Source organism: Eulemur rufifrons, chromosome 2 (assembly GCF_041146395.1).
Source record: "Eulemur rufifrons isolate Redbay chromosome 2, OSU_ERuf_1, whole genome shotgun sequence".
NCBI lineage: Eukaryota > Metazoa > Chordata > Mammalia > Primates > Lemuridae > Eulemur > Eulemur rufifrons.
This window is the reverse complement of record NC_090984.1, coordinates 124,047,673-124,064,541: the sequence shown is the minus strand read 5'-3', so window position 1 is coordinate 124,064,541 and position 16,869 is coordinate 124,047,673. Positions and strand designations below refer to the sequence as shown.

General features: G+C 45.3%; 1 protein-coding gene across 1 annotated transcript in view; it reads right to left on the bottom strand.

Annotated features, from left to right (window-relative positions):
* TRAF3 (TNF receptor associated factor 3) overlaps positions 1-16,473 on the bottom strand; it is a 35,300-nt gene extending 18,827 nt beyond the window's left edge. The window contains exons 1-5 of the mRNA XM_069490335.1: positions 16,426-16,473; positions 14,396-14,657; positions 12,909-12,960; positions 9,651-9,755; positions 8,516-8,683 (exon numbers count right to left, since the gene is read on the bottom strand). Coding sequence (XP_069346436.1) covers positions 8,516-8,683; positions 9,651-9,755; positions 12,909-12,960; positions 14,396-14,640 — 570 coding nt within the window. The 5' untranslated portion in view covers positions 14,641-14,657; positions 16,426-16,473. The remainder of the gene's footprint in view (positions 1-8,515; positions 8,684-9,650; positions 9,756-12,908; positions 12,961-14,395; positions 14,658-16,425) is intronic.
* Between the last annotated feature and the right edge of the window lie 396 nt (positions 16,474-16,869).

Sequence of the window (16,869 nt, the reverse complement as noted above, 5' to 3'; positions counted from 1 at the left end):
CCTGGCCTCGACCCTTCACCTGAGCACGGGGAGTAGCTGGACCTCACTCCCAGGGGTGCCGAGGGCTAAATGACCTAAACGAGGGCTAAATGGACCTGGAGAGCTGGGTGTAGGTTCAGAAATGTGGTAAACGTTCCATGGATGCTACGCTCCTCCCTGAACCTGCTGCCCTTAGTCCCACTTTCATCCACCTGGCCAGACACAGTGGCCGGTGCTAGGGTCAGAGAAACAAGGACAGCTAGGACGCAGACAAACAGATAATCACCAAGGCCAGGGTAGAGGGAAGCTCAGGGTGCTGCAGAGAGTGGAATGGGGCCAGGGCTCAGGGAAGGGAGACTGAGGAGGAAGGGAGGGTGGGGGCAGTGTTCAAACAGGGCAGGGCAGGGCAAGGGATGGAGGAGGTGAGGCTGGGGGCCAGGAGGGCAGTCCCGTCAACATCTTTGTATGGAGAATTTCACATATCTGCGCATATTTCTAGAAGTAGGTTCTGTGTGGTGTCAAAGGGAGCAGGTATTTAAAGTTGGACTTGGAAACGTTGACCCACCACCCTCCAACGCCTACACCAATCTCCACTGCCATCACTGTGGGAATGCAAGCCCCCACACCCTTGCCAAGTCTATCATACTTCTTAATCTGGGACCTGCAAGTCTTCAGTAATGTGTAGTTAAGCATTTTTTTTTTTTTTTCCACCAAAATCTCTTTTACTGGGGGGAATGGGCCTCCTGGGGGCGGGCCAGGGCTCACTGCACGCTGAGTCCCGGGGCTACATCACGCTAGGCAGCTCTGGAGGGCTGGAGAAGGGCTCCATGCGCAGGGCCTCAAAGGCATCATTTGCCTTGGAGGCCAGGCCCACTGTGGCGGGGGCCTGTGGCCCTGGAGTCTGGCTGGCAAAGCCACACTCGCCCAGCGCCTTGCCATCATCCAGGAGCTGGTTGTCCTGGTACAGCCACTGCTCATTGGGCAGCCACTTCAGGACACACTCCACGGTATCTTCAGCTTGAATACAGTGCTCGGTTCCTTGGCCTCCGTGAAGATGGAGGTCTTGGGGCACCAGATCATGACGAATATGTCCATCTTGGCAGCTGCCTCTCCCCTCAACACGCCGGCACAGTTCCCCGTTAAGCATGTTTTTGATATCTACTAATCATTTATATTTCCCTTTCCTGTAAATTGCCTTTTCATAGCTTTGCACACTGTAGTGGACTGAATGGTGTCCTCCCCAAACACACGTCCATCTGCAACCTCAGAATGTGACCTTATATGGAAATAGGTCTTTGCAGATGTAATTAAGTAAGACAAGAACACACTAGATTAGGGTGGGCCCTAAATCTGATGACCAGGGTCCTTAGAAGAGGCAAGGACATGCACCAGGAAGACAGCCATGTGAACACGGAGGCAGAGGATGGAGTAATGCGGCCACAAGCCAAGAAATGCCAAGGACCGCTGGCAGCCACCAAAACCTGGAGCTGGCTGGGCGCAGTGGCTCAAGCCTATAAGCCTCGCACTCTGGGAGGCCGAGGCAGGGGGATCATTTGAGCTACGGAGTTCAAGACTAGCTTAAGCAAGAGCAAGACCCCATCTCTACTAAAAGTAGAAAAATTAGCTGGGCATGATGGCATGCATCTATAGTCAGTCCCAGCTACCTGGGAGGCTGAGGCAGGAGGATCCTTTGAGCCCAGGAGTTTGAGGTTGCTGTGAGCTATAATGATGCTACTGCACTCTACCTAGGGCGACACAGTGGGATAGTCTCAAAACAAAACAAAAAAAGCAAAGCTGGAGCTGTCAGAGAGCAGGGCCCTGATTTTGGATTTCTGGACTCAGAACTGTGAGAAAATAAATTTCTGTTGTTTTAAGCCACCAACTTTGTGGTACTTTGTTTAGCAGCCAAAGGAAAACAATACACTCATTAAAAATCTTGTTAATCTTCTACTGATTTGTAAGAACTCTTTGCATATTAATAAGTCCTGTCTAACATAACTCTGTGCGCTCGAGTTTGTACAGCACAACTACATAGTGAGCCCTATGAAGCCACCACCTGGGGCAAAAACGTGACTAGTAAGCTCCAAATACCTGCACACTCCTCTCCTATCTCATACTCATTTTCCTTCAAGGAGTAACCACTAAAAACCACTGAATTTTGTGTTTCTACTTATAAAAAAGTTCCATTACACATATATATTTGCCAAACAAAATATTGTTTCATTTTGACTGTTTCTGAATTTTAGTAACATGGAATTCTACTACAGGAGTCTTCTGCTACTTGGCTCAATATTATGCCTCTGAGACTAATCCACATGTTACAAATGCTCCAGGTCCTGAACTTTCACTATGTATAATACTGTTGTAATATAATTTTCATCACTGTATCACACTCAGTCTACCTGCTCACCACCACCAAGCTGTTTAGTCTCCTGCTGATGAGTGCTTGAGATGTTTCCAGAGTCCTGCTGTTCTGGCTATGCTTCAACACATGTCCTGGTGTGTATGTGCAACCGTTTCTCCTACACATCTAGGAAAGAAACTGCTGGCTGACCGAGTACATGAATGTCCAGTCTAAAAGAACATTGCCAATTATTTTCCAAAGTGGCTGAACCTACTACCTATTCTTCCACCACATACATTTTCCTATAGAGCAAGATCTTAACAATCCTGGGGGGTGGGGGAGGGGATGGGGGTATGCCTACACAATGAGTGCATTGCGCACTGTTTGGGGAGTGGTAACACTTGAAGGTGCTGACTCGGGAAAGGGGGGGTGGGGAAAAATATGAAACTATTGTTTTTAACTTGCACTGTTCACTTAATAATTTATCATGAATAAAAAAAAAAAAAAAACAATCCTGATTTTCACAAGTTAACAGAGATGTTTAAAGAGACTTATACTCGATAATTTCTAGACTAAATGTAAAAGGGTCATGCCTATAATCCCAGCATTTTGGGAGGCTGAGGTGGAAAGACTGCTTGAGGCCAGGAGTTCAAGACTGGCCTGGGCAACACGGTGAGACTCCATCTCTACAAAAAATTGAAAAATTAGCCAGGCATGGTGGTTTTCACCTGTAGTCCCAGCTACTTGGGAGGCTGAGGCAAAAGGATCACTTAAGCCCAAGAGTTTGAGGTTGCAGTGAGCTATGATGATGCCACTGAACTCTAGCCTGGGCAAGAGAGCAAAGTCCTGTCTCAAAAAAAAAAAAAAAGTGAAAGAAGGTTTTTTTTCTGACACTTTCAATTATGCTGACCTATAGATTAAAAAAGAAAAAACTTGAGAACAGCTGATATACTGTGTACACCACAGTTTAAACACAGAAAAGAAATCCTCATATGCAATGATCTAGAAATTCAATGCATATTTTATCAACATTTGATACATGTGATATACCACAAAACACAGAGAATGTAGGAAGATTACAATGACCTGGGTGTTAGGTCTGCCCACGTTAGATGGTTGCTCTTCTCAGAAATAAATTTAAGACCTGAGGGGATGAGACTGAGAGTATCAGAGTTGAAAAAAACAAAAGACGTGGGAATCAAATCATGCCACTGCAAAGAGAGGAGGCCCAGGACAAGTCACAGAACCTTCCCTGGTGTGAAAGGAAGCACATGAGCAAGCACTCTGCGGAGTCAGGGAGGGGAAACACAGCAGGGACCTCCAACACACGTGCTTGCTGTAACTACTACAGGCCCTGAGAGAAGCAACATATGCCTTAAGATGCAACACTGTTAAAACCGTTTAAAAATAGTTTTTATCACAAGAGTGTGGCAAGATTTATAGGGAATATTTATCTGTACAATTCAGGTCCCAAACTTTCTAGTTAGCATTCTGTGCCTTAACACTTACTGTCTTTTCCGGCCCCACCTGTCGTCTTTAGACTTGCAGTCCCCAACCCTCGGGCTATGGACTGGTGGCCTGTTAGGAACCAGGCTACACAGCAGGAGGTGAGCAGCAAGTAAGTGAGCGAAGCTTCATCTGTATTTACAGCGGCTCCCCACTGCTTGCACCACCGCCTGAGCTCCGCCTCCTGTCAGATCAGCAGTGGCATTAGATTCTCATAGGAGCACAAACCCTACTGTAAACTGCGCATGCGAGGGATCTAGGCTGTGCACTCCTTGTGAGAATCTAAAGCCTGATGATCTGAGGTGGAGCTCAGGTGGTGATGCCAGCACTGGAGAGCGGCTGCAAATACAGACTGTCATTAGCAGAGAGGTTTGAGTGCACAGAGACCATAATAAATCAATTACTTGCAGACTCATATCAAAACCCTATCAGTGAGTGGCAAGTGAAAATTAAGCTGCATCTGGTGGCAGGCTTTAAGTCAGAATCCAACACTTATTTTAGTCCGTGCGTGGCTGGTCCATTATTTTATTCACCACTTCCATCCGCGCCTCTTTCTCGCACTGCATACTTGTCTCAGTCACAGTTTTGGTAAGCCCACAAGCTGACCCTAGCAAAAATGAATAAAAAACAAACCGCTGGAGAGCTTCTTTGGTAAAAGGGGGCAATACCCAAGATAGCAGAAGACTTTAAGACTGCCAACAAAAATAAAAGCTGTGTTTAAAAGAAAATACCAAGGGTCCTACTTAAATTATGGGTTCACTGCAACAGGTGATTCACATTCTGCAAGCCTGCTGTGTATAGTATGTGGTGACTGGCTATCCAGCAAAGCCATGAAATCTTCAAAACTGCCTCATCACATGGAGACCAAGCACCCTGCATTAAAAGACAACACTTTGGAGTTTTTCAAAAGAAAAAAACATGAACAGAAGCAATATTTGAAGGCCACCACTTCATCAAACGTGTCTGCACTGAGAGCATCATTCTTAGCGGCTAACCGCATTGCTAAAGCTGAGAAGCCTTCACTATTGGTGAAGAGTTGATCCTGTCTGCTGCTAAGAACATTTGCCATGAACTTTTAGGAGAGGCTGCAGTTCAAAAGGTGGCACGTGTTCCTCTTTCGGCTAGCACCATAATTACACGAATTGATGAAACAGCAGATACTGAGGCACCACCCTTAGAGAGGATTATTGAGTCACTGTGGGATGCAATCCAGGTTGACGAGTCTACTGATGTTGACAAGCAACAATGCTTGTTTTTGTGCAATATATTTTTAGGAGGACGTGCATGAGGATATGTTATGTGCACTTTTGTTGCCAACCAACACCATGGCTGCAGAACTATTCAAGTCTTTGAATGATGGCATATCAGGAAAACTGAATTGGTCATTTTGTGTCAATATATGCATGGACAGAGTGGCTGCCATGACTGGACAGCTTCCTGGTTTCACTATGTGGGTCAAGGAGGTCGCTTGTGAACGTGAGTTTACACACTGTGTCATCCATAGCTGGCTAGCTGAAAAATGTCACCTGAACTAAACAACATTTTGCAGGATGTGATTAAAATTATCAACCACATTAAAGGACATGCCCTTAATGCACATTCATTCACACAGCTCTGTGAAAAGATGCACACACGTTTTCTCTTATACACAGACGTGAAGTGGCTTTCTACAGGTATATCACTGGCCAGAGTCTTCGAGTTATGAGAGCCACTCCAGAGATTTCTTTTAGAAAAATAGTAACCAGTGGCAGCACATTTCAGTGACACAGAGTGGGTTGTAAAACTTGTTTACTTGTGTGACATACTCAACCTGCTCAACAAGCTCAATCTGTCACTTCAGGGGAGAATGACAACTGTGTTCAAGTCAGCAGATAAAGTGGCTGCATGGGGGTAACGCACGAACATTGGGATTTTTGACATGTTTCAAACATTCGCAGAGATTTTGAAAGAGACAGAGCCAGGGCCTTATTTCTCCCAGTTGGTGCATGATCACCTATCTCAGCTTAAGCGCATTACTTTCCAACCACAAAAGGCCCCCGAACTAGTAAGGAATGGATCTGTGAGCCACTTGTGAATAAGCTGTGTACATCGACTTTGATCCTATTAGACCCTACTAGAAGAGGATCAACCACTTGAGATCGCAAACGACAGTGGCCTTACAAGTATGTTTGAGACAATTTCAAATCTCCATACGTTCTGGATTAAAGTCAAGGCAAAATATCCTGAGATTGCCACAAAAGCACTGGAAAAAAGCCTGCTGCCATTTCCAACATCCTATCTTTGTGAAGCAGAGTTTTCTGCAGTGACAGCAACCAAAACAAGATTACAGAGTAGACTGGACATAAGCAACAGACATCGGGTGTCACTGTCTCCCATCACCCCCAGATGGGACCATCTAGTTGCAGGAAAATAAGCTCAGGACTCCCACTGATTCTGCATTATGGTAAGTTGTATAATTACTTCATTATATATTACAATGTAATAATAATAGAAATAAAGTGCACAATAAATATACTGTGCTTGAATTATCTCAAAACCACCCTCCGCCCCTCATCTGTGGAAAAATTATCTTCCATGAAACCAGTCCCTGGTGCCAAAAAGGTTGGGGACTGCTGCTTTAGCTGAAAAATTCAAGACCCAGATCAAATCAAATGCTACCTCTTCAACAAGGCCTTCCCTGATCCTATCAGGCTAAGTTAGCGGGTCCTTCACTGCTGTATGTTATTCATGTTGCAGTCACGGCATTTCCCATACTAGAATAGATTTAACTTTGTATGAGACGGTAACCTGAGGAGAGAGACCCCAATTTATTCTTGTGTGCATCCTAAGCAACTAGCACAGGGCCTGGCATCCAACAGGCACTCAACTAACATTTTGTGAATCCATGTTCCATGCTGGTGTTTTAGAACCTCTTTACACCTTGTCTGCTGTTCAGTCATTACTTACATGGTGTTTAGCTGACATGCTCTACAACTCCTTCTCAAACAAAAATTAATTGCTGGATTCTATTCTGCAAATAAAGGTAATTGATTTTTGCAAGAAGCAAAGTCTAAGTCTGATAACAATATACCAACAAGCATAAGGCCTTAAGTGCTATTCATTAGGTATGTGTCTCATTCACTGGAATTTAACTACTGGAGGAATTATTCGATCATGACAAGTACTATTGGTATTTCTCAAAGGCGAGGGCACAGCTCTAGCTCTTAAGAGTTCTTAATAACTGGAAAGGTCTACAGTATCATACAAAAAAAGATTTCACAATGGAAGAAAGTCACAGGCACAGGAAAGTTATAGGAAGTTATATGGAAATTATAAACTAGAATATGTCTCCTTTCATCAAGAAAAGTAAAGAAAACTTTCCCTAGATTTTGGTAATTAAGAGCTCCAGAATATCCACCAGGAATTCGACAGTGGCCCTCACACCCTGGCTGTGCTTCCTTGGTCTCTTCCCTTCTACCATGCTGCCAAGTCCAGAGAGTACGTGCCCAGGCCCCTGGGAACGCTGGCCCTCCCCTCCAGTCCCAGGGCCCCAAGGACGTCAGTCCACATGTATCTGCAGTCTGGACCACTCCATGCGCCCGTTCTCCCCTCAAGCTTGCTGTCCGACACTGAGCCCCACCTTGGCAGGATACCCCGGTTTACCGTAAGTGCTGGTGTCATCCTTCCTTCACATTCCACATTCCAACCACTAGCCAATCCTAGCGCTCCACACTCAGGCGTACCCAGTACCGCTGCCCTTCCCCCAGCACCACCACCTGGCCTGGTACTCTCCTCTTGCCCGCTTGCCATCTCTGTTCCAGGCCACTAGTGCCCTGCCCCCACCCTCTAGCTGGCTGCCCCCATCACCTTTGCCTCTCCCCCACGTTCCCTGCAGTTCTTGAAACCCACGGCCAAGGCAGCTCCACCTCAGAGCCTGTGTGCTCCTGCACTGTCCTGACGGCCTCTGAGAAGCCGGCCCTGAGCACCCTCTTCCCTTGATGCCAGTTGACTTTTTCTTCATAGGACTTATCTCTGCCCGGCACTATATGTTTGTCATTTATCTCTTCCCCCTAGAAAGTGAGCCCCACCACTGAATCCACAGCTCCTGGAATGGGGTCTGGCACACAGTACCTTACGTACTTAGTAAATGTTTGTTCAATGAATGTACCCTCAACATCTCTACTTTCCTCTTTAATTTACACAGAAGAGATATGATTCCAACACACACACACACACACACACACACACACTCACAATATAGAACCGTGCCAAAATAACTGAGGTATGAAAACACTCTAAGTTCTCATCTCTCCCCAGGATAGACAGCTGCATTTCAATGTTGCAGTATAAATTAGCCTACGGTAAGCGATGATTATGTCATAGAGCTGTAAAAAGATCAAGCGATCCATCAAAATTCTGAGGCCATTCCCTAGGACAAGTTAAAAATTCTACCTTTTTTGAATAATTATTCTTCATTTTTTTGACACCTCAAATGATATTCAATCAAGGCAATGGAAAATGTTAATTACATAAATCAAAACAGGTAAAAGAAATAAAGCCTAACTCTGAAATAAAGTCAGATGAAAATTGCTATTTATGCCTATCTGTTCTCTTTATTCCTGCTAGAACAGTCATTCGGAAAGCGGTTCTGCGGAGCAATCGCATCTGAAGTGAGCAGAAGGCAGGTGAAGCAGGAAGGTACCGCACCTGCAATGTGATCATGGGGACTTGACTTTTGCAGTGACTGCACGTGGCCTCCCGGTATTTACAGGCCTTTTCCACGTGATCACGCAGGTCTTTTCTCAAGACTTTTTCTTTGCAGTCAGCACGCACACAAGAAAGTTCCTCAAACTGGCAATCATTTTTTAAGTGCACCTGTAAGACAAACCATTAAAAGTTCTTAATTACCAAAAAAATTCAACCTGAAATACCACATTCTAACCTCTATGCAGTGAAATCCTGCAGAAATGTTTCTGTCTTTAGACCAGTTTTTCAGGGCAAAGAGTGACAAATATGCCAAGAGACACTGAATTTCATATTTTATTCAGTGATTACTCAAACTATACTGCTGCTGAAGAATTTAGTCAGCTGTACCTGCTGGATGGATAGATAGATGACTATCCCTAAGAACTCTGTTGTATTCTAACTCAAATACTCTTCTAGGAAAAAATATGATACTAACCAAAAAAAAAAAAAAAAAAAAAAGGCCGGGCGCGGTGGCTCACGCCTGTAATCCTAGCACTCTGGGAGGCCGAGGTGGGCGGATCGTTTGAGCTCAGGAGTTCGAGACCAGCCTGAGCAAGAGCGAGACCCCATCTCTACTAAAAATAGAAAGAAATTATATGGACAGCTAAAAATATATATACAAAAAATTAGCCGGGCATGGTGGTGCATGCCTGTAGTCCCAGCTACTCGGGAGGCTGAGACAGGAGGATCCCTTGAGCTTAGGAGTTTGAGGTTGCTGTGAGCTAGGCCGACGCCACGGCACTCACTCTAGCCTGGGCAACAGAGTGAGACTCTGTCTCAAAAAAAAAAAAAAAAAAAAGAATTTTATGGTTAAAAAAAAGCTTTCAATGCGCCTTTCAAAATTAAAATCCAATTCAAATTTCTCTGTATTCTAAATAAAGTGTTTAAAAACCAGTTGACAATTCTGTCAATTATTTTGTAAAAATAACATTTTATACTCAAGTGGCTTTGACTGCTCCATGTTTGGTTGGGTTTGGAGAGATTAATGTAAACATGGTCTTAAGGTGCCACACCACACCGACCAGCTCCTCCGCTGGGCACGGTAAGGGGCTCCGTTCCTTCATGCGTAGGCCTCTGTTGCCACTTCGGTACTTACCAACAGATGTCCCAGCGTTAGCTGTTCTGCACAACCTCTGCTTTCATTCCGACAATAGATCTGAAGAGCCAGAATCTCTCTCTTGCAGCAATTATCCTTAAACACCTGAAATTGAAAGATCATTATTTTAGAGGATTAATATTTCTTAATCTCCACATGCTGCTACTTTGGACAAGGCAAAACCACTTTAAAAAAATCAAGAGAGCAACTCTTAAGTGGACCTCAGAAAGCATTAAGGACCATCTTAATTTCCACAAGTAGAATGAAAAAGCTGCCCCCACTAAGAGACACAATTTAAATAATATAACCTTAACTATTATGTTTTATTAGTTAAGCCAAAAGAAAACGAATTATATTGAATAATTAAAGATCACTCTGGAGAATCTAAACATTTTCGATTAACTTTGACACAAGCTCAGGACAAGGGCAGAGGAGGACCAGGTTGACACTCTGACTCTGCAGACTTCCACGAGCCAGCACTGAGAAGGTGGCCACGGTGGTGCCTCCCTACCAGAGGACAAGGGCAGAATCGGCCGGGCGTGGTGGCTCACGCCTGTAATCCTAGCACTCTGGGAGGCCGAGGTGGGCGGATCGTTTGAGCTCAGGAGTTCAAGACCAGCCTGAGCAAGAGCGAGACCCCATCTCTACTAAAAATAGAAAGAAATTATATGGACAGCTAAAAATATATATAGAAAAAATTAGCCGGGCATGGTGGCGCATGCCTGTAGTCCCAGCTACTCGGGAGGCTGAGACAGGAGGATCGCTTGAGCTCAGGAGTTTGAGGTTGCTGTGAGCTAGGCTGACGCCACGGCACTCACTCTAGCCTGGGCAACAGAGTGAGACTCTGTCTCAAAAAAAAAAAAAAAAAAAAAAAAAGGGCAGAATCTCACACAACTCAACACACTTTTTATATCACTTGCTAGGAAAATGGACAAAAGACTGTAAGATATCATATTTTGGGGATAATTTGTAAAACTTTCATTTTTGTTCCTTCTGAAATTATGCTGTAATAACTCATTTTTCACCCAAAAAGAAAGCATTAGCCTATTATTGGGGGAAAAAAACTCTTTTAAATACATATAGCAAAGAATGAAGTTAATAATGAAAATGTTTCCTTTTGAAAATGAAAACCTTCCTGCCTTTATTTTTCCCTTAGAAAACAAATATTCTCACTCTTTCTAACAACACAATCCATAATATCTTATTCTTCGGGCATTTCTAAGAAACGCCCACCTGTTAACACTCTGACAGTGGAAAAACAGACAAGGAGTTTTATACGCCTTCCTCAACTCCACGCAAAGAAATAGAATCAACAGCTGTTAAGAGTTAAAAATAAACTAATTTGGACTCAAAGCTAATCCTTCATAAACATGACTTTTTAAAAAGATCATGACTTAAGGTACCAAAGTCAACAGAATGGATATTTCTAACCAGTAAGAAACAGGCTTCCTTTTTGTCCATTAAGTTCCTTAAGTCATTTGAGTTGAACTTCTCAGATAAAAAAAATTGATTGAAAACATCAGAATAATAAAAGCACAGAATTTTAGACTTGAAAAGGACTCAGATTATTTACTCTAAATGTCCCTTTTCATAGATGAGGACTAGAGGCCTCACATCCCTCGGTGACCTTGTGACAGGTGTACCTAGGTCACCTGGGGCCCAAATATTAATAGCTCTACTCTTCCCATGAGGATCCATGCTTTTAGCCCATCTCATTAATGACTCTTTAACAGAACTAGTTTTTCTTCAGCTACCAATGTCACTGAAAAATAAGGACAATAATTCTAAATAATGAAACAAAGATACTAAAAAAATCATTCTAGTTGATTGTTTCAACCTTCTCTCTGAGTCACAATTGTTAGATACATGTTAACAAGTTACCATGGTACATGTTAAGGTAAGGTTTTGTTTTTGTTTTTTTTTTGAGACAGAGTCTTGCTCTGTTGCCCAGGCTAGAGTACCGTGGTGTCAGTCTAGCTCACAGCAACCTCAAACTCCTGGGCTCAAGTGATCCTCCTGCCTCAGCCTCCCAAGTAGCTGGGACTACAGGCATATGCCACCATGCCTGGCTAATTTTTTCTATATATTTTTAGTTGTCCAGTTAATTTCTTTCTATTTTTAGTAGAGATGGGGTCTTGCTCTTGCTCAGGCTGGTCTCAAACTCCTGACCTTGAGCGATCCTCCTGCCTCACCCTCCCAGAGTGCTAAGATTACAGGTGTGAGCCACCATGCCTGGCCTGTTTTTCTTAATAATAATAATAGTAGGTAAATGCTAAGGAAGAAGAGGTACATGGAGAGGTGACCAATTCCATTTCTAACTCTTCCAGAGCAGGTTACATCATATGCCCTTGTCCCCTGGCAGCCCAGGGGCACCTTGTGCCAGCAACCCTCAAATCCCTGCACTCATCTGGGCCGTCCTGACCAACAAACCCAACCTACAAAATGCTTTAAATAAGAAAACCCCAGAGGAAGAATTTTATTGCACAATTTAATGACCTACATTTAAAAATTGTTAGGTTCATTAATCAAAATATTAGAACCACACATTTTTTATTGATATTTTAAATATTTTAAGAACGAATTGTTTCAAACTACAAGTGTGTCTGGCAGGGTTTGGCAGCACATGGATGACCACCTGTCAGAGATGCCACGAGAGGGGACCGGCCCCAGGAAGGAAGCTGGCGGGCGAGTTTTCAGAAGCTCACGCCCTGAGTGCGCAGTGACACCCATGGACTCTCACTGGTGCACACACACCGTGGGGGGAGAGAGAAGGGACTAATTGCACTTGACGTTTAATGACTTCATGGTATTATGTGGGGGGAGGGCAAGAGAGAACAAATTCAAATGAACCCCTGAGACTAGTACATGTCTGAAAGTAAAATCTAGTGTAAGAGTTGAGTATCAGCTAGCTGGGATAAAGACCACAGTGACAGAAGTGACCCAACAAGAACAGCCCTGCAATGGACAGGCACCTGGGCACTTTACTCACCTCAACTCCCTGATGCCTCACACCACCTCCGGGGGTCTAAGCAGGTGAAGAACCTGGCAGAGTTCACACAGCAGGGCAGCAGCTGAGTGGACCCAACCCTGCCATCTGCCCAGGTGCATACAGTACACAGTGACCTGCCTCGGAGTCTGCTGCGTCAGTCATCAAACCGAGGCAAAACCGAGTGCCAGAGTGCTGAATGCAAACTACGTGCAAAGCATCACCCAGCTTAGGACATGTGACAAAATGACTTATTAAAAACCCAAGAATACCTTATCTTTAATGATGCTTTCTTGACACGCTGTACATTTTGGACTTGAGGAGCTGAGGGGAAACACACAACAATTACATTAGAGTGAGGCCCTTTCTCACCAGAACTCACGGATCACTCACTGCACCATCCAGTCTGCTCTGCAGCTTACAGCCACCAGCAGAGCTTCAGGGGGCCACCGTGAATTTGGTTCAAACATGAAGCCATAGGAGAAAAAGGCTGCATTTTTTAAAATAGTAATTTTTCAAAAGGAAGTTATTAAGTAGAACAGTTTAGTTCAGTCCCTCTTGGAAAGCCCCTTTCAATTAACGTAAAAGTGAAATTTGATTTCAGAAACCAAAACTAGCTATCTGCAGAGGACCTCTTCAGTGCGAGTATCCATAGTTTATTAAAAGAGCCTTTAAATGCTCTTGCTTTTTAACAACAGCCAGTCCTTCCTCCACAAGCTATTTTTCTTCACTATATATTGAAAAGCCAATGCCACCTGCACAGGGGGGCCAGCCTCCCTCCCTCTGGGCCTACTCCTCCCCCGAAGTCCACCATATACCCAGGGTCCAGCCCCTCCCCCTACAAGTAGGCCTGTCCCAGCCCAGAGGTGCAGGCCAAGTTCTTGTGTTAAAGGAAATCAGGTGCTCTGAGGCTTCTGTGCTGTTACTGAGCTCAACTCAAGCCTTACTCCACCCACAAGCAGGCAGAGGTGAGTTGGCTGTTTGGGGTAAATGGGTTAAGACCACAGAGGGAAGTACTGAGAAGGGTGAGGGTGATGGTGGATGACAGGGAGGGAGGCTGGCTGCTATACTCGGCCTGGGGCTTGGGGCAGCCCAGGCCCAGTGGGGGCCAGGAGGAGGAGCTGGAACCCTTCCCAGGCTGAGGTGCCCTGGCAGCAGCACCTGAGTTGATGGGTCCTGCAGTAACCCCAGTGCCCAGCACGATGCCCAGAACATACAAAATGCCTGTGGTATGAATAAAGATGCTTTCTTAGCTGTGTTATTTTTGCTGTAAAACTCCAGCCTGCCTTTGTGATTATACAATGGCATCAATACTCGGCGGATGAGGGCTTCCACAGGCTCGGTGCACATTCCTTATGTACTTGCTATATAAGCATGGATTTGGATTGGATTTCTGCTTAGGTAGGGACTTGCCCGATCCTTCACACATCCAGGGGACACTAAGGCCCCACGGACAGAGTGGGCAACACCATTAGGGAGACACAGGAGATGAGTGGGGAGGGGAGGAACAGCAGTCTGCAGGATGGGAGGAGGGACGTTGTGGGGGGGGGGGGAGGGCAGGCCTTGGGCCAGAGACACACAGGGGGATCCTACTGTATTTCCCTAACAATTCACAAGCTGGGCCCTGAGACTTTCATGTACTTCTTTAGAGCTTTAAACCTTTAGAGGTTTATATTTTAGACAAATAAATAAACAAGTGGAAGAGCGAGGACAACTGGCGGGAGCCAGGCTGCCCACGGCAGCCCGAGAGGGCGCCTACCTCAGCAAGGCAGCCATGCAGGTCTCGCAAAACCGGTGTCCACACTCGGTCTGCTTTGGGTTGCACAGCACCAGGCGGCACTTCTCACACTTGTACTTGTCCTCCACGGCCTTCACAAACTTTTCCTTGTAGCCTCCTTGTTCGGGGACGAAGACGGATGTCCCAGCGCTGCGGTCAGGATGCAGCTTTAGCGGTGGGTTAGTCTGCAGTGGGCCGGGGGAGTCCATCTTTTTACTTGACTCCATTTTAGGAAAGAGAAATTCTGTTGGGAAAAAAACAATGCGAGAGTAGAGCGTCATCAGCCACACGAGGACGTCACAGACACAGCGCTGAGAAAGCAGACGTGCCCGAGAGACGTGGTGTTTTAAGTAACACACAAGAATCCTTCCCAACTTTAATTTGTGATAGGAACAAAACATGATCAAATATGCTTCCCTCCTTTCTACTTTACCCAAACACCCCTATTAACATTACTATCCAAAAAAAAACTTCCTTACAGGTATACTTAATAAATTGTATTTTCAAAGTTCTTTAGAATACACAAAACACTCTGTTGTGTCATGACTTCACATTCTATCCATCATTCTGGTATCTGGGCCAAGGCAGTGGCCATTCTCAGCCAATTTTATTTCTTACTTAACTTCTGCCGGACGACAGCACATTTCAGGTTGCCCTGTCCAACTCTGACAGCACTGCGCTCAGGTCCGTGGTCAGAACAGCATGTCTCATTCACACAGCAGCACTTACTGCAATGGATGTGCTTCCAGACCACAAGCACTACTCTTCACACAGTGAAACCCCACGCGTGTGTGCCCACCCTGACCCAGCACTCCGCACCGCAGAGCCTTGGGGTGGACCTGCCGTGGACCTGCAGGGCCCTTTCACACAAGCCTGTGAGGAGTGCGTGATGGAGGCCTGGCTCCCCTTTGTACCTGAGGCGGCTCAGGTTCAGGCAGGTACCAATGTGCCCAGGGACACGGAACTGGATGGGGTCTCCAGTGCCCTCGCCTGGGCAGGCTCTCCTCCTGCACCTGGTTACAAGTTACTCTGCAATGACATCTGCTTCCCATTTGCAAGTTCCCATCAACAGGTAAAGTAAGCAGATCCTAGAAACAAGCCACCAAGATCCCAGCCTGAGCAGCTTTGCCAGCTGAGACCTTGAGTTCAGGAAAATGAAACTAATATAAAGAAGTTGAATAAAGTTCTTGAAGAAATGTTAGCGTTAATAAAAATTATGCCATGCATTAATAAATATACATTAATAAACTAATTATCCTAAACATTTGCTAACACTTACCTAAAGCACAAATTAAATGTTTCCAGATAACAGTACAAAGGCTGGTTTCTCTTTTCTTTAGTTCCTGGATATTGTGCAACAAATGTGTACTTTTTTCTTTTTAAGAGATGGGGTCTTGCTCTGTCGCCCCAGCTGGAGTGCAGTGGCTATCCACAGGCATGACTACTGCATACTACAGCCTTTAACTCCTGGGCTCAAGCAATCCTATTGCTTCGTCTCCTGAGTAGTGGAGAGTGTATACTTTTATAATAAAAAGACACACTTTGAATGCTGGACAGTGTCAAGGCCAACTTGTACACAGTGAACTTTCTTAGGCAAGTTTTTACCTAGTTCCTTGTGACCTTTCTCTACAAGGCCTCTGCTGGGCAGCTCCGTCAAGGACAGCTCTATCCTTCAGGCTCAGCCTACACACCCCCAGCCGTCAGTAGCCCCCAGTCAGTTCTGTACCCCCATGTGCCCTGGTAAGAAGCGCGGGGACTGTGAAGGGGGGTTGGGACCAACAGTGAGTGCAGAAGCCCCAGGGAAGACCCACTCCCCAAACACCTGACACAAGTCACCTCCACGCTATGGGACTTTCCTCGTGTGCACGTTCCTGCCTCTGCACTGCCTTCATCCTTTCCTACAACACAATAATGCAACTGCTGAATGGACAGAGGTAGTTTCTTCGCAAAGTCACCAGTTCTCTCAAAAAGACAACGTGTTCCTGCCCAATCAATCTATTTTTGCTACTTACAAAAGAAAGTGCCAAATTCTTTCTACTCCCGAGGTCCTGGGTGTCCTGGGAGGCAGGTGCCAGGTGGGCCAGGCGGAGCCGCTCCTTCCGAGCCCTGTTCTCGTGCCGCCTCTCGCTGCCTTTAGGAGTGGTTCACAGTCAGGGACGCATAGGAACGGACGTCGGCAGCAGAACATTTGACAGACTGATGAATTGGTGTTCTAGCCACACTTGGGTTAGCTTTAATAAAATAGAACATTACTGTGGCAAAGTGTGGGAGCCTCATAGGAAATCCGCTTATTTGTAAAAACAAAAAAAGTTTTCAAAATGACCTGAGAAGCTAGGGACTCTCTTTTACAAACGAGATCAGAATTTTGTCCATTACGATGCTAACTACTCTTTCCCAGCCCAGCAGGAAAGGCCCCTGTGCACACCTGTCTGCAGTACCCACCAGCCCCAGCCCTC